Below are 23,603 nucleotides of genomic sequence, written 5' to 3'. Positions count from 1 at the left end.
AGGATGGGGGGTCCGGTGGGGCAGAACGGGGGGGTCAGGATTGGGGGGGGGGGTCCGAGGGAGCAGAAGGGGGGGGGGGGGGCGTCAGGAGTGGGGATCTGGGGGGGTCAGGCGTGGGGGTCCGGTGGGGCAGAACGGGGGGGTCAGGATGGGGGGGGGGGGTCCGAGGGAGCAGAATTGGGGGGGGGGGGCGTTAGGAGTGGGGATCTGGGGGGGTCAGGCGTGGGGGTCCGGTGGGGCAGAACGGGGGGGTCAGGATGGGGGGGGGTCCGAGGGAGCAGAAGGGGGGGGGGGGGGCGTCAGGCGTGGGGGTCCGGTGGGGCAGAACGGGGGATGCGGGCGGTCGAGGGGGGGGGCTCGGGGCGGGGGGCAGCCGGCGGAGGGAAGGGGTTAATGCGGAGCGGGGCCGGGCGGGGAGCGGGTGAGTCAGCGGGGCCCCCCCGGCCCCCCCGGCCCGCCCCCGCCGTGCCTATCCCGGGCGGCGCCGCGCCCCGCCACTGCCCGCTCCGCTCCGCACCGCTCCGCTCCGCACCGCCCGTGAGTACCGCACCGGGGGGGCCACCCCGCACCCCGATGCCGGGGGGGGGCCGAGGCTGCAGCCTTTTGGGGGACACCCCATGGCTGCACCCCGCTGGGGGGGGTCAATCCTGCACCCCGCTTAGGGGGGGGGGAATCCTTCACCCTGCCATGGGGGGTCCAATCCTGCACCCTGTTATGGGGGGGGGGGCTCAGTTCTGCACCCCTCGCTTAAAAGGGGGAACCCCAGGCACGGCCCCCCGGGTGGGGAGCCCCAGTCCTGCCCCCCTGCCAGAGGGGGACCCCAATCCGGCCCCTCCCGTTAGGGGTGAGCCCCATCCTCCCCCCAGAGCAGCGGGACCTTTAGGCTTGGGGCCCCCCTCCCCCATTAAAGGGGGACCCAACCCCGCACCCCCATTTGGAGGGGGACCCCGAAGATGAGCACGCGGGTCAGGGACACCCCACCCTGACCACGCCACCCCGCCCCAGAGGGTGTGGGGGTGCCCGTGGAGGGGCCTTTCCCCCCCTCAAGAGATGCCCCCGTGCCCTGGGGGGGCCGGGGGGGTCCCGGTGCTGAGCTGGGGGGCCCAGCCCTGCCGCACCCCCTCCCCGGAGCCCCCCTCCCCAAGTTCTTGGCGGACTGGGCCAGTTCCTGTTTCGGTGACGGGTGCCCACGCTGGGGTGTGGCTGCGGTGTCCCCAACCCTGCGGCGGCCCGGAGGGGGGGCACGGGGGGGGGGGGCAGCGGTCCCGTGGGGCAGGGGTGTCCCCACGCTGCCGTCACCCCACATCTCGCCCAGGCATCCCCTCCCGAATGATTGGGGACACACACACGCATCCCTTGGCGGGGGGCTGCTTTGGGGCTGCCCCCCCGCCCCGTGACCCTGCAGGCGTGGGGAAACTGAGGCAGGGTGCACCCCGCCCAGGGAGGAGACTGGGGGCTTTGTGCAACGCCCCCCGCCATGACTCACTGGGGTTCCCCAGGGTGCCCCGTAGCCGGAGAGGGGGACACACACACACACGGGACACACCCGCAGGATGCGTGTATGTGTGTGTGTCCCCCCCCGGCCCCACCCCGCGGCCGCAGCCGGAGCTGAGTCATTCCTGATGGCTGGAAAAGTGCTCACACGTGTGATGAGCGGTGCCAGCCTCAGCCCGCAGCCTGCCAGCGGGGGGGGGGAGGTTTGGGGGGGGGGGGGGGGGCACGGCTGAGCTGTGTCGTCCCCCCCGCAGCCCCCCGCCATGCCGTCCCAGATGGAGCACGCCATGGAGACCCTCATGTTCACCTTCCACAAGTACGCGGGGGACAAGAACCACCTCAGCAAGGAGGACCTGCGGGCCCTCATGGAGAAGGAGTTCCCCGGCTTCCTGGAGGTGGGGGGCAGCGGCGGGCGGGGGGACCCCTAGCACCCCGGGATCAGCCCCTATAGCACCCCAAGATCAGCCCCCATAGCGCCCCGGGATCAGCCCCCATAGCACCCCAAGATCAGCCCCCATAGCGCCCCGGGATCAGCCCCTATAGCGCCCCGCTGTCAGACCCTGCAGCACCCCAGGGTTAGACCCCATAGCACCCTGTGATCAGACCATAAAACACCCCAAGATCAGCCCCTATAGCACCCCAAGATCAGACCCTATAGCACCCCAAGATCAGCCCCCATAGCACCCCAAGATCAGACCCTATAGCACCCTGCGATTAAGCCCTATCACACCCTGGGGTCAGACTGTATATCACCCCAAGATCCGCTCCCGTAGCACCCCAATATCAGACCCCATTCCACCCCAAGATCAGACCCTATAACACCTCAAGATCAGCCACTGTAGCACCCCAAGATCAGACCCTATAGCACCCGGGGATCAGCGCCCATACACCCCAATATCAGGCCCTGTAGCACCCCAAGATCAGACCCCATCGCACCCTGGGATCAAACTGTATACCACCCCGATATCAGACCCTGTCGCACCCCAAGATCAGCCTCCATACATCTTAGGATCAGACCCTATAACACCTCAGTATCAGCTGCTGTAGCACCCCAGGATCAGACCCTACAGCCCCCCGATACCAGCCCCCGTACACCCCAGGATCAGACCCTACAGCCCCCCGATACCAGCCCCCGTACGCCCCGCGGCCAGCCCCGGTAGCAGCGCAGGACCCACCCCTCCCCCCGACGCCGGGGCGGGGGGCGCTGACCCCCGGGCCCCCCCAGAACCAGCGGGACCCGATGGCGCTGGACAAGATCATGCGGGACCTGGAGCAGAGCTGGGACGGGCGCGTGGGCTTCCAGGGCTTCTTCTCGCTGGTGGCCGGGCTCACCATCGCCTGCAACGACTACTTCGTGCTGCACATGAAGCAGAAGGGCCGGAAGTGAGCGGGGGGCTGCCCCCCGCCCGGGGGGCTGCCCCGACACCCCTGGGTGCTGCCCCCCGCCCTGGGGTGCTGCCCCGACACCCCTGGGTGCTGCCCTGACACCCCTGGGTGCTGCCCCCTCACCCTGGGGTGCTGCCCCCTCACCCTGGGGTGCTGCTCCCTCACCCTGGGGGGCTGCCCCCCCGCCTTGGGGTGCTGCCCCCCCGCCGGGGGGCTGCCCCCCACCTGGGGTGCTGCCCCCCCACCCCTGGGTGCTTCCCCCCCTGCCCTGGGGTGCTGCCCCGACACCCCTGGGTGCTGCCCCCTGCCCTGGGGTGCTGCCCCCCCCACCCCTGGGTGCTGCCCCGACACCCCCTGCTGCCCCCCCCACCCCAATAAAGGTGTTTTCTACTACACTGGAGCTGCCTCGTTTCTTGGGGTCACCGCCCCCAGTGGGGTGTCCCCCCACATCCCTGTACCCTTGGGGTCCCTGTCCCCCCGGGGTCCCCATCCCCTGTCCCCATCCCCCCCCAACCCATGGGGTCACCCCAGCCATGGGGGGGGGGGGGAAGCACAGGCCCCCCCTAAACAGCCAGAGCCAGCTGGGGGGGGGGGGGGCCCGACATGGGTGTGTAGGGGCACAGGGGCAGTATGGGGGTGTGTAGGGGCATGGGGGGGCTCGGGGGTCCGGGGGGGCTGTATAGGGGGTGTAGGGCTTCTATAGGGACTGCCCGGGGGTGGAGGGGGGGCTGCAGCAGCCAGCGGGGGCTGTGCGGGCCGGTATAGAAATCTGCGGGGGCAGTATGGGGGTCTATAGGGGCTGCCGGGGGCTGGGGGGCTCTGCAGGGCCCAGCCAGGTCTATACATTGGCATATAGGCGACCTGGAGGTGCCGCGGGGTTGGCGGGGGGCTGCGCGCGGCTGGCGTGGAGGCCTGCAGAGGCACGAGGGGGGGACGTAAGGGCCGTAGGGGGCCGCGAAGGCGCGTGTAGGGGCTGCGTGGGGGTCCCCAGGAGCTGCGTGGGGCCGTGTGGGGCTGTACAGGATGGTATAGGGGTGTATGGGGGGGCGGGGGGGGTCTATAGGGGCTGTATGGGGCAGTATAGGGGTCTATAGGGGTCTATAGGGGCCATAGAGGGGCTGGGGGGGTCCCTCGGGGCTGAACAGGCTCTATAGGGGCCTATAGGGGACCCTCGGGGGACGGGGGGTTGGGGTCAGGGGGTGGCTGACCTCTGACCTCTGACCTGGCTGTCCTTGGCCCCACTGGGGTCCCGGGGGGGGGTGGGGGAGCACTGGGAGTGACGTCACTGCTGGGGATGACGTCACTGCCGGCTTCCAGCATGGTGGCACCGAGTCCCCCCCCCCGACAGGGCGTGACATCACCGGGGGGGGGGGGCCCGGTGACAGTGTGTGACGTCACCGGTGACCTCACCGACCGAGCGTGACGTCACAGCCAGGAGGCACGTGGCGCAGTGGCATGGGCGTGGCTGCCGGTGGCCGTCCCCGCGCCCCGCCCCCCCGGAGGGTCACCTCGTGTCCCCCCCATGTGCCCCCCCGTGTCCCCCCCATGTGCCCCCCCGTGTCCCCCCCTTGTCCCCCCCGGGCCCCCCCCCCGCGCCTTGCGGCAGCCTTGCAACCCGACCTCAACATCGCCCACGCGTCGCGCGTGTCCCCGGGGACACGGGGGGGTTTCCCCAAGGTGGGGGGGGGGACACACACAGGGGTCCCCCCCCCGCCCGCTGTGGCCGCGGCTGGGGACACGCCGCCCCCCCGGGCCCCCAGCGAGGACGGGGACACCCCGGGGCCCCCCCGCGAGTGGCCGTGGGGGGGGGTACGGGGGGATCCCCTCAGCCCGGCCCCCTCCTCCTCCAGGTCTCTTCATCCGGCCGCGGGAGGACGCGCCTCGCCACCGCGTGTGTGTCCACGCGTGTCCCCCGGTCACCCCCGTGTCCCCCCGCATGTCCATCCCCCCCCCGCCGCCTCAGTTTCCCCAGGCGGGGCTGGGGGGGGCCGTGAGCAGCAGCGCCGCCGCGCATCACCCCTCGTGTCGCCGGTTTCCGTGGGGTTCGGTCACATCCCTCGCGGTCACGGGTGGCACCCCACGGCCGGGAGGGGACCCTCGGGGGGGCGGGGGGTGGGGGAGCCCCTTTGGGACCGTGTGTGTGTGTGTAGGTGCGTGTGTCCGCGTCCCCGCCGCGCTGCCCACGGGTGGGGGGTCCCACGGCCCGTGGAGTCCCCGCCCACGGGACCCCCGGTGAGGGGCGGGGCCGCGGCAGGGGGTGTGTGGGCGGAGTCGCTGGGGTGGGCGGGGCTCCGGCCGGTTTGCGTGGGCGGGGCGTGGGGCGTGGGCGGGGCGTGGTGGTTGTGGGCGGGGCCGGGCGCCCCCCGTTCCCCGCCATTGCGCAGGGGGCGGGGGGAGCGGGGGGACCCCCGGGTCTGGGGGGCGCTCCCAGCGCTGCGGCCTCAGTTTCCCCCACGGCCCGGCCCCGCCTGAGCCCCCGCTGGGGCCTGGCACAGGGGGGGCCGCGGCTGCACCCCAACACTGGGCACACTGGGGTGCCGGGGGGTCCCATGGCTGCACCCCAACACTGGGCACACTGGGGTGCCGGGGGGTCCCATGGCTGCACCCCAAAGCCAGGCACATCGAGGTGCTGTGGGGTCCCGTGGCTGCACCCCAGGGCCAGGCATGTTGGGGTGCTGTGGGGTCCCACCAGTGCGCCCCAGGGCCAGGTACGTCAGGGTGTCCGGGGGTCCCACTGCTGCCCCCCGAAGCTGGACACTTCAGGGTGCCGGGGGGGGCCCCGGCTGCGCCCCAGAGCTGAGCCCATCCGGGTGCCGGGGGGTCCCGTGGGGCCGGGGGGTGCCGGTGCCCACCCGCCCGCCTGGGTCCCCGCTCCGCTTCGCCCGGGGTCACCGGGGTCACGGGGGGCTGGGGGTGCCCCCGGCTGCCCGGGTCCCCGCGCCGCCCCTCCGTGCCTCAGTTTCCCCCCCTGCCGCCCCGTGGAAAGTCGGAAATTTCCAGTGCGTGGGGCCGGGGGGGCAGGATGCCGGGGGGGGGGGCAGGATGCCGGGGGGGCCCCGGCGCCCTTATAACGCTTGCCCGCGCCGCCCGCGCCGCTGCCGCCGCCATGCGAGGTAGGGCCCGGCGCGGGGGGCTGCGGTGGGGGCACACGTGTGTGCGGGCGTGTGCTCCCCTGGGGCTGCGTGCTGGGCCGGGGGAGCGGGGGGGCTGCGTGTGGCAGGGGGTGGCAGGGGGCGTGCGTGCGTGTGCGACGGGGGGAGGGAGCTGGTGGGGGTGCGCGCGTGGCTGGGCACGCGTGTGTGTGCGCGTGTGGGAGCGTGCAGGCGCGTGGGAGCGTGTGAGAGTGGCCGGGCGCACGCGGAGGAGCGTGGGAGCGGGTGTGCGGGTGTGTGCGTGCAGGTGGGAGCGTGCTGGGGTGTGCACGCGTGTGTGCAGGGGCCTGGGAGCACACGGGTGTGCGTGTGTGTGTGTGTGCAAGGGCGTGGGAGCACTCGGGTGTGCGTGTGTGTGTGTGCCATCAGTGGAGGCTCGTGAGAGCAGACGGACATGCGTGCAGGCATGTAGGAGCGTGTTTGTGTGTGTGCAAGAGTGTGGGAATGTGCATGTGCGTGTGCAACGGTGAGGGAGCGTGTACACATGTGTGTGCAAGGCTGTGGGAGCAAGCGGGGGGGGTGTGTGTGCAAGGGTGTGGAGCGTGTGAGAGCAGGCAGGAGTGGGTGTGCAAGGGCGTGGGAGCACACGGGTGTGCATGGGTGTGTGCACACATGGGCACAGCTGTGTGCTTGTGCAAGCAGGTGGGAGCATGTTGGATCATGCGTGTGCACGCATGTGAGAGTGTGTGTGTGCCAGGGCAGGGTGTGTGCGTGTGCGAGAGCACCAGGAGCTGACAGGGCACGGGGGCTGCATGTGTCAGCGTGTGTCAGCGCGTGTCAGCATCACACGAGTTTTACAGCTCACACAGCCATGTCTGGCATATGTTATAGCATGACCATGCATGTTGTGGCATGCACAGGCATGTTTTGGGGCATGCATGTGATGAAGGTTGTGTAACTGCATGTGCACACACTACAGGGTCTGTGCATGCATGTTACGGTGTGTTTCTACATGTGCACACATGTTACAGCCTCTCGCTGTGTGTACACAAATGTTAGGGTGTGTAGCTGCATGCGCACACATGTTATGGCGTGTGCACCCATGTTGCCGGGCGGTGCAGCGCGTGCGGGTGTCGTACACAGCTCCGGCTGTCCGTGCATGGAGTGTGGCATGCACGCGTGTTGCGGGGCGTACACACATGTTATCACATGTTGCTGTGTGTCCCGGCAGCGCCGGGCAGCCCCGTTTCCCCCCCCGGGGCCAGGGGGGGCGGGTGCCCCCCCAGCACCCATGGGTGCCCCCGCGCACCTGCGGGTCGGGCGCTCGCCCTTAGATGTGGCGGGGGCTGGCAGCTGCGCGGGGCCGGCGCAGGTGACACGGACGGGGACACGGACGGGGACACGCAGGTGGCCCCGCTCCGGCACCACCCCCCCGCACCACCCGCCCCCCCGCTTTGGCACTGGGGAAACTGAGGCAGGGGCTGCCGGCACCCCTGGGTGCTGGGGCCGGGGTCCCCCGGGGTCCCCTCCTCTCCGTATCATGGCATGTTGGCCTGTGCCATGACGTGTCATGGCGTGTTTTGCCGTGACGCCGCGCCGAAGGGGGGTCGGGAGCACCCGTCCATCTCCCCGCCCTGGGGACGGTGGGTGCTGATGGGCGCCAGCAGGTCCTTGTGGGTGCTGGGGGGACTGGGGGTGCCGGTGGGTGTCCCGGGAGCTGGTGGGTGCTAATGGGAGCCCGTGGGGCTGGTGGGGGCCAGTGGGTGCCCTGGGGCCCCTGGGTTCGTGTGGGGCTGATGGGTGCTGGTGGGGCTGATGGGTGCCGGTGGGTGCTGGTGGGGCTGATGGGTGCCAGTGGGTGCTGGTGGGGCTGATGGGTGCCAGCAGGTCCCTGTGGGGCTGATGGGAACCAGTGGGTGCTCATGGTGCTGGTGGGTGCTGGTGGGGATGATGGGTGCTGGTAGATGCCGGTGGGTGTTGGTGGGGATGAGGGGTACCGGTGGGTGCCGGTGTGTGCTGATGGGTGCTGACGGGGATGATGGGTGCTGGTGGGTGCCGGTGGGGATGAGGGGTACCAGTGGGTGCTGGTGGGGATGAGGGGTACCGGTGGGTGCCGGTGCGTGCTGATGGGTGCTGACGGGGATGATGGGTGCTGGTCGGTGCCGGTGGGTGCTGGTGGGGATGAGGGGTACCGGTGGGTGCTGGTGGGTGCCGGTGGGTGCTGGTGGGGATGATGGGTGCTGGTGGGTGCCGGTGGGTGCTGGTGGGGATGAGGGGTACCGGTGGGTGCTGGTGCGTGCTGATGGGTGCTGACGGGGATGATGGGTGCTGGTGGGTGCCGGTGGGTGCTGGTGGGTGCCGGTGGGGATGAGGGGTACCGGTGGGTGCCCGTACCGCTGGCAGGTGCTGGTGGGGCCGACGGGGACCGTTGGGTGTTGCTGGCAGGCGCCCAGGGGAACCGGTGCCCCCGGGAGCGGGTGGGTGCTGTGGGCGGGTGCCGGGGGGAGGCGTGGGGCCGGGGAGACCTCGTCGACCTCTCGCCGCCGGTTCCTGGCAGGAGCAGCACCCGAAAGCGGCGCTTCCTGGCAGCCGCCGGCGCCGCCGCCGTTGACTAATGCGGGTGCCGGGGCGCGGGGCTGACTCAAAGCGCCGAATTCCCAGGGCCCCCCCCCGGCCGGCGCCGCCGCGGGGGTCCCCGGTGCCCGGCCGCCAGCGCCGGATGCGAGGGCGGCCGCCGGGCCCCAAAACTGGGGCGGGTGGAAAAAGCCGACGAGGCAGATTCGGCCCCCGGGGAGGAAGAGGTGTGCGGGCGTGTGCACGCGTGTGCGCGCGTGTGCGAGCGTGTGCGAGCGTGAAGGAGCGGCTGCGTGGCAGGCACAGGCGTGCGCAAGGGTGCGAGGGCGCCCGGGAGCGTGTGCGAGCCTCGGCGGACGCATGCTGGCCCGTGCGAGCAGCCGCGAGCGTGCGAGAGCGGGCGCAGGCGCCCACGGGCGTGCGTGAACGTGTGCAAGCACACGGGAGTGGGCGCGAGCGTGGCCGAGCGTGCGGCAGCGTGGGCGAGCGTTTGCAGCTTTGCACAACCCTTTGCAAACGTGCACAAGCGCGCGGGCGAACGTGTGCCCGAGTGCGTGCGTGTGACTGAGGGCACGTGCGTGTGCCCACGCGTGCCCAGGCGTGCATCAGCCCCCCAAAAACCTCCCTGCGCTTGAACGTCTGCATGCAGGCGTGTGCAAGGGTGCCCGTACATGCGTGCAGGTGTGCAAGCGTGTGCGAGCAGGCAGGAGGGGCTCAGGCGTGCCCGAGTGTGCACAGGCGTGTGCTGGGGTGCGTGGATGTGCCTGTGTGCGTGCACAGGCGTGTGCAGGGCAGAGGGTGACAAGCTGGTGGCGGGGAGGGACGGGAGCCGTCGGGGTGGGAGGGGGCTCCTGGGGGCTCTGGGGCAGCCCAGGGGGTTGGGGGTCCCCCACCCCGGTGTCCCCCAGCTCTGCCATCTTTGCTCTGGTGTCCCCCCAGGCTCAGCTGTCCCCCGGCTCTGCTCCCCCCACCCCGGTGTCCCCCCCGTGGCTGCATGCCCAGGGTCCCCTGCCCACCCGGAGGGTGCAGCAGGGCCGTGCCGGGGCCATGCCAGGGCCACGCTGGGCCGTGCTGGTGCTGTGCTGAGCCGTGCTGGTGCTGTGCCGGTGCTGTGCCGGTGCCGTGCCAGTGCCGTGCCAGTGCTGTGCTGAGCCGTGCCGGTGCTGTGCCGGTGCCGTGCCAGTGCCGTGCTGAGCCGTGCCGGTGCTGTGCCGGTGCCGTGCCGGTGCCGTGCTGAGCCGTGCCAGTGCTGTGCCGGTGCCGTGCTGGGCCATGGCGGTGCCGTGGCGGTGCCGTGCTGGGCCGTGGCGGTGCTGTGCCGGTGCCGTGCCAGTGCTGTGCTGGTGCTGTGCCGGTGCCGTGCCAGTGCTGTGCCGGTGCCGTGCTGGGCCATGGCGGTGCCGTGGCGGTGCTGTGCCGGTGCCGTGCCAGTGCTGTGCCGGTGCTGTGCCGGTGCCGTGCCGGTGCCGTGCTGGGCCGTGGCGGCGGGCGCCTTCCTGCAAGGTGGGGCCGCGTCCCAGTTGCGGCTTCGCCGGTGCTCGCTGCTGCTGCGGTTTCGGCAGCCCCCGGCGTCCGGCAGGACCCACCCTGTGCCGGGGCCGTGGGGGGACGCCCGGGGGGCACCCATGGGCTGGGGGGGGGCGGCAGCGGAGCCCACGGGGTGGCGTGGGGGCCCGTGGGTGCCACGGGAACACGCGAGGGACACGTGAGCCCATTGGGACCAGGCGAGTTCGCGGGGGCACGGGACCCCACGCGTGTGTCCGTAGGCACCAGTGCCCACAGGGGACACACAGACCCCGGGGGCCCCTTGAGAACGGGGGTGGAGGAGGAGACGTGGTCCCCCGGGGCCCTTGGGAGCCCGGGGGGGGGACACGGGAGCAGCCCGTGGGGCGGCGGGTGAGCCCCCGGGAGACGTGAACCTACGAGGGGACATGTGAGCCCACGGCGGCCACGTGAGCCCGTGTGCTGACACGTGAACCTGTTAGGGACACATGAGGGACACGCAGTCCCACGCGGGGCACGGGGGTGGGCCGGGGATTCTGTGAGCCCACGGGGGACACGGGAGCCCGTGGGGAGCCTGGGAGTCCCCGAGGGGCAGCGGAGCCCATGGGGGACACGCGAGCCCAGGGAGAGCGTGCGAGGACACGGGTGACACACGTGGTCCCACGGGCGCCACGTCAGCCCGGAGGGGCCGTGAGCTCCTCGGGGGGGTTTGGGGAGACCCTCGGTGTGGGCACCCACACCGTCCCCCTCCCGCCCGCAGCCCACATCGAGGTGATCCCCTGCAAGATCTGCGGGGACAAATCCTCAGGGATCCACTACGGCGTCATCACCTGCGAGGGCTGCAAGGTGAGTGGGTGGGGGGGTGGGGGGTGTTGGGGGTACCAGAGGGTGCCAAAGTGTACCAGGGGGTACCAGGGGGTGCTGTGAGGGTGTTGGGGTGTGCCAGGAGGGTGCCGGGGGGTGCTGGGGGGTGCTGCAGGGTGCCAGGGGGTGCTGGAGGGTGCTGGTGGGTGCCAGACGGTGTCAGGGGGTGCTGGGGGGTGCCAGGGGGTGCCGGGGGGAGCGGGGGGTGCTGGGGGGAGCCGGGGGGTGCCAGGGGTAGCTGGGGAGAGCCGGGGGGTGCCGGGGGGTGCCGGGGGGAGCCGGGAGGTGCCAGGGGGTGCCGGGGGGAGCCGGGGGGTGCCGGGGGGTGCCGGGGGGAGCCGGCCCGGCGCTGACCCCCGGCGCAGGGCTTTTTCCGGCGCAGCCAGCAGAGCAGCCTGAGCTACGCCTGCAGCCGCCAGCAGAACTGCCCCATCGACCGGGCCAGCCGCAACCGCTGCCAGCACTGCCGCCTGCAGAAGTGCCTGCGCCTCGGCATGTCCCGCGACGGTGGGTGCACCCCCCCACCCCGCGTCCCCCTCCCCCGTGGGGGCTGCAGGTGCCCCGGGGCCGTGGGACATCGCCGGGAGGAAGCGGAGGGGCCGTGGGTGCGCCCGGAGGAAGCGGGGCGGTGAGGGCCGCCGCGGCACGCGTGTGGGGCCGGAAAGCCCCGGTGCCACGGCTATGTAGGTCGCGGGGAACCGGTGCCTGCACACGCATGGGGACACACGTGTGACACGCGTGTCCCACAGCGTCGCCGCCTCTTTCCTCCCCCCCACCCCCCAGCCGTCAAGTTTGGCCGCATGTCCAAGAAGCAGCGGGACCGGCTGCACGCCGAGGTGCAGCAGCAGCTGGAGCAGCGGGAGCGGGAGCGGGTGGCCGAGGGGGCACCCCCCGGCCCCCTGGGGCTGGTGGGGTGCCGGGGCCACCCACTGACCCCCACCGGCACCCGCCACGGCGGGACGGAGGGCAGGGCTGCTCCCACGGTGAAGGTGGAGCCGGGGCGGCTGGAGGGGGCCAAGCGGGGCCCGGACGGGGACGGGGACGGCCCCGGCTTCTACCCCCACCCTGATGCCGGCGGCCTCCTGGAGTCACCCACGTCCGCCGGCGTGGAGATCGGTGAGTCACTGGGTGCCATGTGCCCGCGGGGACTGGGGTCTGTCACCCATGGGTGCTCAGTGGTGGTGGGACCTGGCTCCACCACCCATGGGTGCCCAAAGGTGGCAAGACCTGGCTCCATCACCCATGGGTGCTGGTGGGACCTGGCTCCACCACCCATGGGTGCTCAATGATGGCAGGACCTGGCTCCATCACCCATGGGTGCTGGTGGGACCTGGCTCCACCACCCATGGGTGCTGGATGGTGGTGGGACATGGTTCCATCACCCATGGGTGCTCAGTGGTGGTGGGACCTGGCTCCACCACCCATGGGTGCTCAGTGATGGCAGGACCTGGCTCCATCACCCATGGGTGCTGGTGGGACCTGGCTCTATCACCCATGGGTGCTGGATGGTGGTGGGACCTGGCTCCACCACCCATGGGTGCTCAGTGATGGCGGGACCTGGATCCACCACCCATGGGTGCTGGATGGTGGCAGGACCTTGCCCATCAGGGACAGGGGCAAGTGCTGCCTGCCCTGTCCCCGTCCCCATCCCCGTCCCCCACCCCCGTGTCCCCGCGTCCCCGTGTCCCCGCAGAGCACCTCACCCAGAACGTCCTCAAGTCCTACCGGGAGACCTGCCAGCTCCGCGCCGAGGACCTGCAGCTCCGGCGCTGGGACACCTTCTCCCGCGAGGAGGTCTGCGCCTACCAGAGGAAGGTGAGGCCACCGGGGTGGGGACAGGGGAGGGGACGCGAGGGTCCCCAGGGGACGCCGGGTGCTCCAGCGCGGAGCGGTGGGGCCGGTGGGGCGGGGGGTGACGGCCGGTCCCGCAGCCGATGGAGGAGATGTGGCAGCGCTGCGCCGGGCGCATCACCGAGGCCATCCAGTATGTGGTGGAGTTCGCCAAGCGCCTGCGCGGCTTCATGGACCTCTGCCAGAACGACCAGATCGTCCTCCTCAAAGCGGGTACGGGGCCACCGCGTCCCCTGTCCCCGGCCCCACGGGCCCTGCTGCCCCCGGCCCCCCAGCCCCGGTGTCCCCAGGTGAGGGGACTGGTCCCACCAGGGAGGTGACAGTCCCTGGAGGGTGCCGTGGCCCCATGGGGGTGGGGGTCCCATGGGTCCCACCGGGGAGGTGACAGCCCCCAAGGGCCACCCCGACCCCACCAGTAAGGTGACAATCTCATGGGTCCCACCGGGGAGGTGACAGCCCCCAGGGCTGGTGTCGCGGGGGCACCCACCCGACCCCGAGCGGCAGCACCGTGGGGCCCCGTGTCCCCGGTGCCACCGTCCCCGTCCCCGTCCCGCTGCCGGGCGGCGGCAGGAGCCATGGAGGTGGTGCTGGTGCGCATGTGTCGAGCCTTCAACGCCGACAACCGGACCGTCTTCTTCGAGGGCAAGTACGCCGGCGCCGAGCTCTTCCGATCCCTGGGTAGGGCTGGGGACATGAGGGGACGCGGGGGGACACGGGGGGACACGGGGGGACGCAGGGGGACACAGGGGGACACACAGTGACGATGTATCCCCCCAGGCTGCCACGAGCTCATCAGCTCCATCTTCGACTTCGCCCAGAGCCTCTGCGCTCTGCACTTCTCGGAGAGCGAGGTGGCCCTCTTCAGCGCCCTTGTCCTCGTCAACGCCAGTGAGGGACCCCCGGGTCACCCCCTGCCTCAGTTCCCCCCCCCCCCCCCCCCCCGCCCCATAGGAACCCAAACAAGGATTTGCCCAAACCCCCCTGGTTTTGTCCTAAAGCGGGTGCTGGCCTTGGGTGTCCTGAGCCGTTCCCACCCCCCGTGCCCCTCCTGTCCCGCCCTCAGCCCCAGCGGGTCCCTGTCCCCGTTCCTGTCCCTGTCCTGTTGTGGTCCCCACCCTGTCCCCATCCTCTTCCCATCCTGCCGTGGTCCCACCTCTCCCATCCTCATCCCGTCCCTGTCCCCAGCCCTATCTCATCTCCATCCCAGCCCTGTCCCTGTCCCCATCCCACCCCAGTCCCCATCCCATCCCTGTCCCTGTCCCTGTCCCCATCCCAGTCCCCGTGCCCATCCCATCCCCGTCCCTGTCCCCGTGCCCACCCCAGTCCCCATCCCTGTCCCCATCCCACCCCAGTCCCCATCCCATCCCTGTCCCCATCCCAGTCCCCGTGCCCACCCCAGTCCCCATCCCTGTCCCCGTGCCCATCCCATCCCCGTCCCTGTCCCTGTGCCCACCCCAGTCCCCATCCCATCCCTGTCCCTGTCCCCATCCCTGTCCCTGTGCCCATCCCATCCCAGTCCCTGTTCTCTCCCCGTGCCCATCCCAGTCCCCATGCCCATCACACCCCTGTCCCTGTCCCCGTGCCCATCCCACCCCGGTCCCCGTCCCTGTCCCCGTGCCCATCCCATCCCCGTCCCTGTCCCCGTGCCCATCCCACCCCGGTCCCTGTCCCCATCCCTGTCCCCGTGCCCATCCCAGCCCGGTCCCCACGCCGTCCCCACGCCGCCCCGCCGTGTCCCCGTCCCCAGACCGCCCGTGGCTGCAGGACCAGGCCAAGGTGGCTCGGCTGCAGGGACACCTGGACGTCGCCTTCCGCGTGCTGCTGCGCCGGACCCGCCGCGAGGGGCTGCTGGCCAGGGTGCGGCACGGGGGGGCTGCCGTGGCGCGGGGTCCCCCCGCGTGACGGGTGTGTGTCCCTGTGTGAAGGGTGCGTGTCACCACACGTGATGTGTGTGTGTCCCTGTGTGACTGCGTGATGGGTGCGTGTCCCCTGTGTGATGGGTGCGTGTCCCCCCGCATGTCGGACACGTGTCCCCCCGTGTGATAGGCGCGTGTCCCCGTGTGATGTGTGCGTGTCCCCGTGGGCACCGTGTTGGGTGCGTGTCCCCCCTCTCTGTGTGAGGCATATGTCCCCCCCATGACAGATGCGTGTCCCCACTGTGTGATGGGTGCGTGTCCCCCCCCGTCTTGGGTGCGTGTTCCCTCACGCGATGGGTGCGTGTCCCCGTGTGACGGGTGTGTGTGACCCCACGTGTCAGTCACGTGTCCCCGCGTGACGGGCGCGTGTCCCCGTGGGCAGCTGCCGCCGCCCGGGCGCCTGCGCGCGCTGTGCTCGCAGCACGTGGAGCAGCTCCAGGCCTTCCGCCGCCTGCACCCCGGGGTGCTGCACGCCGCCTTCCCCCCGCTCTACCGCGAGCTCTTCGCCTCCGAGCCCGAGACCCCCGGCAGCGCCCGCTGAGCCCCCCGACACCCCACGGCTCGCCCGGCCCCCCCCGCCTGCTGCCTGCCCACGGCCAGGAGTGCCGGCACCCCGGGGTGCTCCCTCGGCCGGGGGCACCCGCACCCGGTGAAGGACCGTCACCCGGCTGTGCTCTGTCACCCGGCGATGCTCTGTCACCCGGCGATGGTCCGTCGCCCGAGGAGGATCCGTCACCCAACAACGCCCCGTCACTCAGCAGGGTTTTGTCACCCGGCGGGGCTCCGTCACCCCGAGGAGCTTTGTCACGACAGTCTGTCACCCACCGATGCTCCGTCACCCGGCGGGGCTCTGTCACCCGAGGGTGCCCCCACCCCCCCGCAGAGCAGTCTGGGGTCCCCGGGGCCGCGGTGGGTGCTCCACGCGGGACAGGCACACGCCCACCCCCTCCCCGGGGCTCTCCCAGGGCCACCGGCTCCCGTGTGTGCAGACACGCGTGGGCTCCCCCCCCGGGTGGCCCGGCTGGGTGACGGGGGGGCGAGCGCCGGGGGGTGCCGGGCCGGGGCCGCGGCTGTACCGAATTGGAATAAAGGCATTTTTGGGACACGGCGCGTCCGTGGGCTCCGTCACGCGGGGAACGGGGTGACACGGCGCGAGACCCCGCGCCGGCGCCGCGCGGGGCATTGTGGGACGGCGCAGAGCCTCCCGCTCTACGGGACCCGCCGCCCGTCACTCACAGCTCGGGGCGGGCCCGGGCGCCACTCCCTCTCGCCGACTGGCTCCAGCCGGCTGCCTCGCGGCGCGGATTGGCCGCTTTATTCCCAGGCAGGCGCCGTGTCCCTCCCCCTTCCTGTGGGAAGCCGTCCCGGGGATTGGCCACAGCTCCCTCCGGGCGGGGATTGGCGGGGCGGGGAGGAGCGGCGCTGCGATTGGAGCGCGGCGGCGGGGGGGGGGCGGGGCTAGCGGCGGCCGGGCGCGTGGGGCGGCGGTGGCGCGAAGCGGAGCCGGTACCGGGATGGGCGGGCGCGGCCGGGGTCCCCTCCCCCCTCACACCGGCCCGGCTGCCGACGGGCTCCCGGTAAAACCTCTCCTTCCCCAGGCCGCGGGGGGGACGATGGCGGAGCGGGGCTGCTGGAGCGGCCTGACGGCGCTGCAGAAAGCTGCGGTGGTGCTGGGCGTCCCGGCTGGCGCCGCCGTCTGCTTCGTCCTGTACCGCAGGTACCGGGAGAGCCGAGGTGGGTGTCGCAGCCCCGGCGCCGTCCCCCGGCTGCAGCGGTCAGCTGCGCCCCCCTCACCTGCCCTCACCTTCCCCAAGGGCGCTGAGGTGCTCGGGGGCGCCCCGAGCTGCCGTGGGCCCCTCGCGGGGGACGGGGAGGCTCTGGGAGTGGCTTTGCCCGCCCTGAATTTCCCTCGTGCTGTTGATACCCCTCCCGGGGGGCTTGGCTCGCCCTGCGCGGATGGACGCGGCTGTGGGGACCCGGCGCTGCCGCTTTGCCCTCAGAGGAGCGGCTGACCTCTGTGGGAGACGAGGAGCTGGAAATTGAGATGCGAGTCCCCCGGGCGGCCGTGAAATCCATCATCGGCCGGAAGGGAGCCACCATCAGAAAGGTTTGTGATGCTGGAGGCTGCACCTCTCATGGGGGTAACGAGGGAAGGACGAGTTTACTGGGAACCCCGGTAAACAGCAGCCGGGGCTTGGTCCCCCCCTGCCCCGCAGCTGAGCCAAGAGACGGGGGCTCGCATCGGGGTGGAGGGCGAGGATGAGGCCGAGGAGACGACGCTGCTGATCTCGGGCTCCCCCAGCCAAGTCTGCCGGGCGAAAGCCGCCGTCCACCAGATCATGACGGAGAGCACGCTGGTGTCGGAGCAGCTCTGCGTGCCCCAGAGAGCCGTGGGCAGGATTATCGGTACGGCCGCCCGCCCCGGGGAGGCAGGGGACAGCGGGAGCTGTGGTGGATTTACCCGCTCAGTGCCCGTGGTGGCACGAGCGCAGGGAGCAGCCCCGCTTCCCTGCGGGAGGGAGCCTGGCCCCAGCTCCGCGGCCGCTCTGCCGCAGTTTCCCGGGGCTCTCCCTTGTCTGCCGCAGGCCGGGGCGGCGAGACTGTGCGGGGCATCTGCCGCAGCTCGGGGGCCAAAGTGCTCTGCGAGCGCGAGGCTGACGCCGGGCTGTCCCCGGTCAGGGTCATCCAGCTCTCGGGGACGCGGAAGGAGGTGGCAGCCGCCAAGGTGAGCGGGAGGCGGAGGGGCTGGGGGATGCCTCGGCCCCCCAACCACATCGCTCTCCTTGGTTTTGTGGGTTTTTTTCCCCCCCATTCCCAAAGAAACTCATCACGGAGAAGCTGATGGAAGACGATGCTTTCCGGAAGGAGCTGGCGCGGTCGACGGCGCTGCGGTGCCTGCGCAAGCAGCCCCTGGGCAGCCGGCGGGAGCCGGAGCCGCTCCCCAGCGGGACGCCGGAGCACGGGGAGGAGGACGGCGGCTCGTCCTGGGGTGAAGGCTCACTCCCGGGCCTGGCTCCCTCCGGGGAGGAGCTGGAGGACAAGGAGCCGGCCGACGCAGCAGTGCTGAAATTCGAGGGTAAGAGAAGCGTTCGCGTTGTCCCCGGGGCGTGTCGGGATAAACGGTGCTGGGGGGTTGGACGCGCTCAGGTCCCCCCGAGGCCGGGCAGGGTCTGCGGGGCGGCTTTGGCTCTCGGGGGCTCTCACCGGGACTCCCCTGTAGTTCCCAGCCCCGATTTCAGCTTCCCCCCCGACGAGCCCCTCGAGGTTTACGTCTCGGCCGCGGAAAACCCCAACCACTTCTGGATCCAGCTCGTCGGCCAGCGCAGCCTGCAGCTGGACAAGCTGACGGCAGAGATGGGCCAGTACTACCGGGGCAGCGGGTGTGCGGTGAGCCCCCAGACTGGTGTCCCCCCCCCCCCCAGCACGGGTCCCCCTGCCCCTCCCGGGGGTGTCACCCACCCTGTCCCCCCCCAGGCTGAGCTCCCGGCCGCCCAGCCCGGGGCCATCGTGGCCGCTCCCTACACGGACGGCAGCGACTGGTACCGCGCCCGTGTCCTGGGCACGCTGCCCAACGGCAACTTGGACCTTTACTACGTGGATTTTGGGGACAACGGCGAGGCCCCCCCTGAGGCGCTGCGAGCCCTGCGGTGAGCCCAGGGAGGGGGGGACATGGGGACAAGCTGGGGGGGGGCCGTGGCCTCACGCCATCCCTCTCCGCCTGCCAGGAGCGACTTCCTGAGCCTGCCCTTCCAGGCCCTGGAGTGCAGCCTGGCCGGCATCGGGCCCGCGGGTGAGCCCCTCCCTAACCCCCCCCTCCCCAAATTTGTGCCCCCCCCCCCGCCCCAGTGTCCCCTCACCCCCGTGTCCCCCCCCCAGAGCCGCAGGGCTGGGCGGAGGTGGCGCTGGACGCCTTTGACCAGCTGACGCACTGCGCGGCCTGGAAACCGCTGCTGGCCAAAATCGCCAGTTACGGCCCCTCGGGGCTCGGCCCCCGCCCCGAGGTGCGGCTCTACGCCACGCACGGCGGCCAGGTGAGCCCCGGTAACCCCCGGTACCCCCCCGGTACCCCCGCCCCGTGCCCCCCCGGTGCTGCCACGGCTCCTTTCCCCACAGACCCTGGACGTCGGCGCGGAGCTGGTGCGCCTGGGCCACGCTGTGCCCCAGCCCCACGGCGGCGAGGAGGAGGAAGAGGAGGAGGAGGAGGAAGGGGCCGGTGACGGGCTGGCTGCGGCCCGCAGCCCGGTGAGCGCACGGTTTGTCCTCTCGCCCCACCCCTGCGGCACCGGGCCCCTGGCACCATTAACCGGCTCTTCCCGGCGCAGGAGCCCCCTGAGAACCCTGGCGAGACCCCCCCGGCCTTGGGCAGCGCCCGCCTCCCCGGTGGGTACCGGCACTGTGCCCCGGTGCCCCCCCGGTGCCCCCCTCACCCCCCGCTCTGCACAGATGCCACCGGCGCTGAGGACGGCGGCGGGACAGCGAGCAGCTCCTGGTGACACCGGCCGCACCAGCCCGGGGGAGGCGGGAGGGTCCCGGCCCCCGTTACTGGCAGCGGCCCCGGGGAGCTCCCGGTTACCGGCTCCCTCGCTCTGCGCTGGGATTGTTTCCGCCCGGTTTGGCAGCGAGTGGAACGAACCGGTTTTGGGTCCTGATTCAATAAAATGGAACGTTTTGGAGCTCCCTGCCGCCGACCGGGACCGGGGCGAGGGGAAAGAACCGGGACCGAGGGGAAGAACTGGGCGCGGGTGGGAAGGGCAGGACCGGGACCGGGTGGGAGGGGAAGGACCGGAGGAGAACCGGACCCGGGGGCAGCCCCCGGTTTGGAGGGGGCCTGAGGGTGCCCCGTTTCGGGGGGACACGGGAGCTGCCATATTGGGGGGGGGGGGAAGGGCAGGGATACCGGGGCGCTGTTGGGGGCACCGGGCGCCCAACCGGGAGCGTTGGGCACAGGCGCGCGGCGGGCAGCCCCCGGCGGGGTCCTCGGGCGCCGGCCCCGCTGGGACGCTACTGCGCAGGCGCGGCGGCGGGGTCCTGGGGAGCAGGCGCAGCGACGGGCAGCCCCGCGGGGTCCTCGGGCCGGCACCGGGAGCGGGACGGGGGCGGCCATGTTGGGCCGGGGGGCGGCGGGGGGCTGCGGCCTGGTGCTGCGGGCGGCCAGCCGGGCCCTGAGCCTCAGCCACGGCCGGGTGAGGGCCGCGGGGGGCTGCCGGGGCTCCCGGGGTGCCCGCCTGCACCTCTGGGCCGGGGGGGTGGGGGGCGGAGGTGTCCGTGAGGGGAGCGGGGGGGGTGCAGGGGGCCTGCATAGGGGCGGGGGGTCCCCAGGCGGGCAGCCAGCTCGTCCCCCGCGGGAGAGGCGGGGGGGGTGGGGGGGAGCGAGCCCCACAACCGGCCGGGGGGCCGGGACTCACCCTCCCTCCTGCGCCAGGGCACCGTGGTGGTGGAGCGGTGGTGGAAGGTCCCGCTCAGCAAAGAGGGGCGGCAGCCGCGCCTGCACCCCCGCCGGCACCGTGTCTACCGGCTGCTGGAGGACACCAAGCACCTGCCCAAGACGGACCTGGAGCTGATCCTCACCCAGTCGGTGGACAGTACGTCCCTTCCCCGCGGCCGCTCCCGCCTCAGCCGGTGTCTGCCCTGTTCTGCCTCCCCCTGCGCCGGGGAGAGGCAGGGGTCCCCCCGGCTGGCCCCGTGTCCAGCGATCCGCTGGCAGCAGGGATCCACCCCTCAGACCCTGCGATGGTTTAGGGTTGCAGAGCCCTGAAACCAATAATTCTGTGGCATTTCGGGTCTCTTGTTTTTTTTTTTTTTAACTTCCTTCAGATGGAATGTCAAAGCTGGCGCTTCTCCGGCACGCGCCTCACTAACGTCCCCTCCTTGCAGATTTGGGGAACCGGGGGGACTTGGTCAGCGTGAAGAAATCCCTGGGTCGTAACAAGCTCCTGCCACAGGGGTTGGCTGTCTACGCCTCGCCGGAGAACAAGAAGATGTTTGAGGAGGAGAAGAAGGTGAGTTGGCACGAAGGGGCTGCTCCCGGGGTGTTTTTAGCTTTGAAATCAGGAGAACTTAAGGAGCAGAGAGTTTGCTTTCAAAGGGCCGGTTGCTCTTTGGGCTCATCCCTGCCTCCCTCCGCCCGCGCATTTGTGATTTCGTGGGGTGAGATGTGCCAATTGCCCTAGAAATACCGTCCCACCACGAGCCCCACTCGTTGATAAATCCCTCTGCAGCGTTTACGATGACGGGAGAGCCTTCCTCTCGCTTATTCTCCTCCATCCTCTTCCCCTTGCAGCTGCGCCAAGAGGGGAAACTGGAGGTGATGCAGACCTGGAGCGGGGAGAGGGTGAGTGGGGGGGCACCGGCGAGTCTGGAGTTGTTCTGGAGAAATTCCCGAGTCCTGGGAAGAGCTCAAAGCTTCAGCCGGAGTGTCGGGAGCCCTCTGCCCCCAGCTGCGGCTCGAGCAGGGGCTGCCTGCGCATGGGTGGGGGGCCGGGGCTCCCTGGGACCTTGCTGACCCCCGCACTCTCCCCGCCACCTTCCTCCCGCCTTTACAGACCATCAAGTTCCTCAAGGGCTGCCGCCTCGAGGTGGGCATGAAAAACAACATCAAGTGGGAGCTGAACAACGAAATCGTGGCTCGTCACTTCTTCAAAAACGTGAGCGGTGCTCCCCGGCGTTGCCGGGGCTGGGGGGGGTCCCTGCGCGTGAGCAGAGCCGCTTGGGGGGGGCCCAAATCCCGAGGGGGGGATGTTGCTGAGGGGGTTGGAGGAGCCAGCGGCGCGTTCGGGGCTCGGTGGGGCACGTGCTGAGCGCGGCTCAGCAGAGGGTTTAAAACCTTAAAGGGATTAAGAAGGGAAGATGGTAAATCAGGGGATGAGCCCATGGCACGCGCTGGGGGCCGGGCAGTTCTGCCCTGGCTGTTCTGGGGGGCCCAGGAAGGGGCTGGGGAGGCGGGGGGGGGGCTCGCTGCCCCCCCAACTGTCCCTCCCGGGGCCTCGTGGTGTTTCTCAGCTGCGGGTCTTCGTGCCCCCCCACGCGCTGAAGCTGCCCGCCGAGCCCATCACCAGGTGGGGCGAGTACTGGTGCGACGTGACGGTGAGCCACTGCCCGGGGCCCTGACACCGCGGCCCCCCCCCTTCTCCCCACGACCCCTCCCCACGTCCCACGGGGCTCCCACGCCAGCTCCCCAGCCCAGTGCCCCCACCAGAGAAACCCTGAGCCGAGCTGGCGGTGCCTGTCCTCCAGCACAGGGAGGGCTGCGAGGAGCAGAAATGCTTTATTTTTTTAAAAAAAAAAAAAGCCAACGCCAAAAACACATAAAAAAAAAAAAAAACACCACCAAACCATGAGCAAGAGCCCCCCCCACCCCGCGACCTAGTTAGAGGAGCGCGGCTCCTCGCCCGCCGCCATTCGCCTTTTGTCCTTCCCGGCGCGGGGCCGGCTCCCAGCCCGTGTCACTGCCGCCTCGGCTCCCGCTTCCTTCGCTGTGCCCGGCCCTGGGCGCGCGCAGGGAGGGGAGGGGGCTCGTCCCATGTCCGTCCGTCCATCCGTCCCCCCGCGCTCGGATCCCACTGGGATTTCGGGATGGAGCTCCCCTGGGCCCGGGTCGGGGAGAGAAGCGAGAGCGGCCGCAAGCCGGAGCGCAGCAACGGCCCCCCGCCCCCGCCAGGGGGTCACGGGGTGCTGCTGAGGGGGTGGCAGGGGGGGTCCCCCTCTCCTGACACCCCCCCCCCCCCCCCCCGGTGCCGCAGGTGAACGGGCTGGAGACCGTCCGGGTGCCCATGGACGTGGTGAACTTCCTGCGCCCCAAAACCAAACGCTACAAGCACTGGCTGGCCCAGCAGCAGGCCCGGCTGGCGGCACAGAGGGAGACGCTGCTCTGAGCCGGGGGGGCCCCCCAGGATCCCCCCAGTGTGCCCGGCACCGGCTTGGTACCGGCAGGCACTGGGGGGAATGGCGGGGGGGTTCCCCTGGCATGGATGGAGGGGGGTCCCCTGGGGCTGAGCTGTTTCTGTACCCACTAAAGAGCTGGGGGGGGGGGGGGGGGGGGCCATGCGGGAGGGTTCCTGTACCCCCCCCGGCCCCCCCCCCCCCCCCCCGAGCTCTGGGTGACGCCACAGCAGCACCCAGTGTGGGGTGTCACCGCCTGGGATTGGGGTGAGACCCCCCCCCCCCCTCAGGGTGCCGACCCCCCCAGCTCCTCCTGGATCCGCCGCGGCAGCTCCGGCTGCGAGAAGTACCCTGGGGGGGGGGGGGGGGGGCGGGGGGTGAGTGGGCGGCTGGGACCCCCCCCCCCACACCCCCCAGCCATGGGGACCCCCCAGCCCCCCCTCACCTGCAGCGAACTCCGGGATGTTGGTCGGTTGATGGAGCAGCAGCTCCCTGGAAGATGGGGGGGGCACAGGGGTTTGGGGGGGAAAGGGGGTGTTTTGATGTGCTTTCCCACGATGGAAAATGGGTGTTTTTATCTTCTGCTAATTGAGGTGTTTTTGTGAAATTCCTCGGGGGGGGGGGGGGGTGGGGTGGGTGGGATGGGGGAATGTGTCTCACCTGAGGAACCCCCGCAGCAGCAGCCGGACCCCCGGGTGGGCCCGCAGGTACCTCTCGCTGCTCAGGCGGAGCGTGGGCTGGGAACACAGACACACGACACTGTCACCAGTGGGCTGGCCCACGCAGGACCTCACCCCAACAACAACCACCCCCCCACACCCCCCCCGAGCACTGTGGGGTGCCGCAGCCGCACTGCCACGGGGGGGGGGGTCACCACACCCACCTGCCCTGTGTCCCCCCCGCGTGTGCCCGTGTCCCCACGGGGTGTGTGGGTGCGTGTGCCCCCACCCCCCCACCCCGGCACCTCATGGGGACGCGGCGGCGGTTGCGGCGACGCCATCTTGGCTGCGCCCGTTGCAGCCCGTCGCCATGGCAACGGCGGGGG

The 23,603-nt window shown here is 71.4% G+C and overlaps 5 protein-coding genes across 7 annotated transcripts; 4 read left to right on the top strand and 1 right to left on the bottom strand.

The window, feature by feature from the left end:
• The first annotated feature begins 433 nt into the window (after window positions 1-433).
• LOC116961215 (protein S100-A10) lies at window positions 434-2,983 on the top strand. The gene is made up of 3 exons (XM_042785262.1): window positions 434-537; window positions 1,749-1,889; window positions 2,720-2,983. The coding sequence occupies exons 2-3, from the start codon at window positions 1,758-1,760 to the stop codon at window positions 2,879-2,881; spliced, it is 294 nt and encodes a 97-aa protein (XP_042641196.1). The 5' UTR covers window positions 434-537; window positions 1,749-1,757; the 3' UTR covers window positions 2,882-2,983.
• Window positions 2,984-5,986: 3,003 nt separating this feature from the next.
• On the top strand, window positions 5,987-15,784 carry LOC122152533 (nuclear receptor ROR-gamma-like). Its single transcript, XM_042784918.1, has 10 exons — window positions 5,987-5,993; window positions 10,810-10,895; window positions 11,279-11,420; window positions 11,697-12,029; window positions 12,607-12,728; window positions 12,845-12,977; window positions 13,335-13,442; window positions 13,542-13,652; window positions 14,512-14,621; window positions 15,063-15,784. The coding sequence occupies exons 1-10, from the start codon at window positions 5,987-5,989 to the stop codon at window positions 15,219-15,221; spliced, it is 1,311 nt and encodes a 436-aa protein (XP_042640852.1). The 3' UTR covers window positions 15,222-15,784.
• Window positions 15,785-16,151: 367 nt separating this feature from the next.
• On the top strand, window positions 16,152-19,279 carry LOC116965418 (tudor and KH domain-containing protein-like). 2 transcript variants are annotated; one of them, XM_042785257.1, is made up of 13 exons: window positions 16,152-16,186; window positions 16,279-16,414; window positions 16,681-16,787; window positions 16,897-17,086; window positions 17,266-17,405; window positions 17,501-17,756; window positions 17,901-18,067; window positions 18,155-18,327; window positions 18,406-18,470; window positions 18,557-18,711; window positions 18,794-18,922; window positions 19,003-19,060; window positions 19,124-19,279. In XM_042785257.1, the coding sequence occupies exons 2-13, from the start codon at window positions 16,294-16,296 to the stop codon at window positions 19,171-19,173; spliced, it is 1,611 nt and encodes a 536-aa protein (XP_042641191.1). In that variant the 5' UTR covers window positions 16,152-16,186; window positions 16,279-16,293; the 3' UTR covers window positions 19,174-19,279. The 2 variants fall into 2 exon arrangements, with proteins under 2 accessions (XP_042641191.1, XP_042641190.1); XM_042785256.1 differs by having other exon boundaries at window positions 19,003-19,279.
• A 457-nt stretch (window positions 19,280-19,736) lies between these two features.
• On the top strand, window positions 19,737-22,755 carry LOC122152586 (39S ribosomal protein L9, mitochondrial-like). The gene is made up of 7 exons (XM_042785260.1): window positions 19,737-19,863; window positions 20,103-20,262; window positions 20,555-20,679; window positions 20,961-21,011; window positions 21,223-21,324; window positions 21,680-21,763; window positions 22,420-22,755. The coding sequence occupies exons 1-7, from the start codon at window positions 19,783-19,785 to the stop codon at window positions 22,549-22,551; spliced, it is 735 nt and encodes a 244-aa protein (XP_042641194.1). The 5' UTR covers window positions 19,737-19,782; the 3' UTR covers window positions 22,552-22,755.
• Window positions 22,756-22,762: 7 nt separating this feature from the next.
• LOC122152588 (RIIa domain-containing protein 1-like) lies at window positions 22,763-23,581 on the bottom strand. Of its 2 annotated transcripts, XM_042785263.1 has the most exons (4): window positions 23,523-23,581; window positions 23,219-23,295; window positions 23,004-23,050; window positions 22,763-22,909 (listed from the first exon to the last, which is right to left on the bottom strand). In XM_042785263.1, the coding sequence occupies exons 1-4, from the start codon at window positions 23,556-23,558 to the stop codon at window positions 22,845-22,847; spliced, it is 225 nt and encodes a 74-aa protein (XP_042641197.1). In that variant the 5' UTR covers window positions 23,559-23,581; the 3' UTR covers window positions 22,763-22,844. The 2 variants fall into 2 exon arrangements, 1 of the variants encoding a protein (XP_042641197.1); XR_006164663.1 differs by lacking the exon at window positions 23,523-23,581 and adding an exon at window positions 23,442-23,502 and having other exon boundaries at window positions 22,763-23,050.
• Between the last annotated feature and the right edge of the window lie 22 nt (window positions 23,582-23,603).

Source organism: Tyto alba, unplaced genomic scaffold (genome assembly GCF_018691265.1).
Source record: "Tyto alba isolate M040663 unplaced genomic scaffold, T.alba_DEE_v4.0 Super-Scaffold_8, whole genome shotgun sequence".
Classification (NCBI taxonomy): Eukaryota; Metazoa; Chordata; class Aves; order Strigiformes; family Tytonidae; genus Tyto; species Tyto alba.
This window is presented reverse-complemented; position numbering and strand designations above follow the sequence as displayed.

What these genes read in the sequence shown, in the direction of transcription:
- LOC116961215 (XM_042785262.1), top strand. Translation starts at nt 1,758, where the DNA reads ATGCCGTCCCAGATGGAGCACGCCATGGAGACCCTCATGTTCACCTTC. An exon ending in AGTTCCCCGGCTTCCTGGAG is followed by an intron (nt 1,890 to 2,719) that starts GTGGGGGGCAGC and finishes GGGCCCCCCCAG; the next exon opens with AACCAGCGGGACCCGATGGC.
- LOC122152533 (XM_042784918.1), top strand. An exon ending in CCTCGGCATGTCCCGCGACG is followed by an intron (nt 11,421 to 11,696) that starts GTGGGTGCACCC and finishes CCCACCCCCCAG; the next exon opens with CCGTCAAGTTTGGCCGCATG. An exon ending in CGAGCTCTTCCGATCCCTGG is followed by an intron (nt 13,443 to 13,541) that starts GTAGGGCTGGGG and finishes GTATCCCCCCAG; the next exon opens with GCTGCCACGAGCTCATCAGC.
- LOC116965418 (XM_042785256.1), top strand. Translation starts at nt 16,294, where the DNA reads ATGGCGGAGCGGGGCTGCTGGAGCGGCCTGACGGCGCTGCAGAAAGCT. An exon ending in AGCCGTGGGCAGGATTATCG is followed by an intron (nt 17,087 to 17,265) that starts GTACGGCCGCCC and finishes TGTCTGCCGCAG; the next exon opens with GCCGGGGCGGCGAGACTGTG. An exon ending in ACCGGGGCAGCGGGTGTGCG is followed by an intron (nt 18,068 to 18,154) that starts GTGAGCCCCCAG and finishes GTCCCCCCCCAG; the next exon opens with GCTGAGCTCCCGGCCGCCCA.
- LOC122152586 (XM_042785260.1), top strand. Translation starts at nt 19,783, where the DNA reads ATGTTGGGCCGGGGGGCGGCGGGGGGCTGCGGCCTGGTGCTGCGGGCG. An exon ending in CCTCACCCAGTCGGTGGACA is followed by an intron (nt 20,263 to 20,554) that starts GTACGTCCCTTC and finishes CCCTCCTTGCAG; the next exon opens with ATTTGGGGAACCGGGGGGAC. An exon ending in AGTACTGGTGCGACGTGACG is followed by an intron (nt 21,764 to 22,419) that starts GTGAGCCACTGC and finishes CCGGTGCCGCAG; the next exon opens with GTGAACGGGCTGGAGACCGT.
- LOC122152588 (XM_042785263.1), bottom strand. Translation starts at nt 23,558, where the DNA reads ATGGCGTCGCCGCAACCGCCGCCGCGTCCCCATGAG. An exon ending in CGCCGCCGCGTCCCCATGAG is followed by an intron (nt 23,296 to 23,522) that starts GTGCCGGGGTGG and finishes CTGTGTTCCCAG; the next exon opens with CCCACGCTCCGCCTGAGCAG. An exon ending in CTGCTGCGGGGGTTCCTCAG is followed by an intron (nt 23,051 to 23,218) that starts GTGAGACACATT and finishes CCCATCTTCCAG; the next exon opens with GGAGCTGCTGCTCCATCAAC.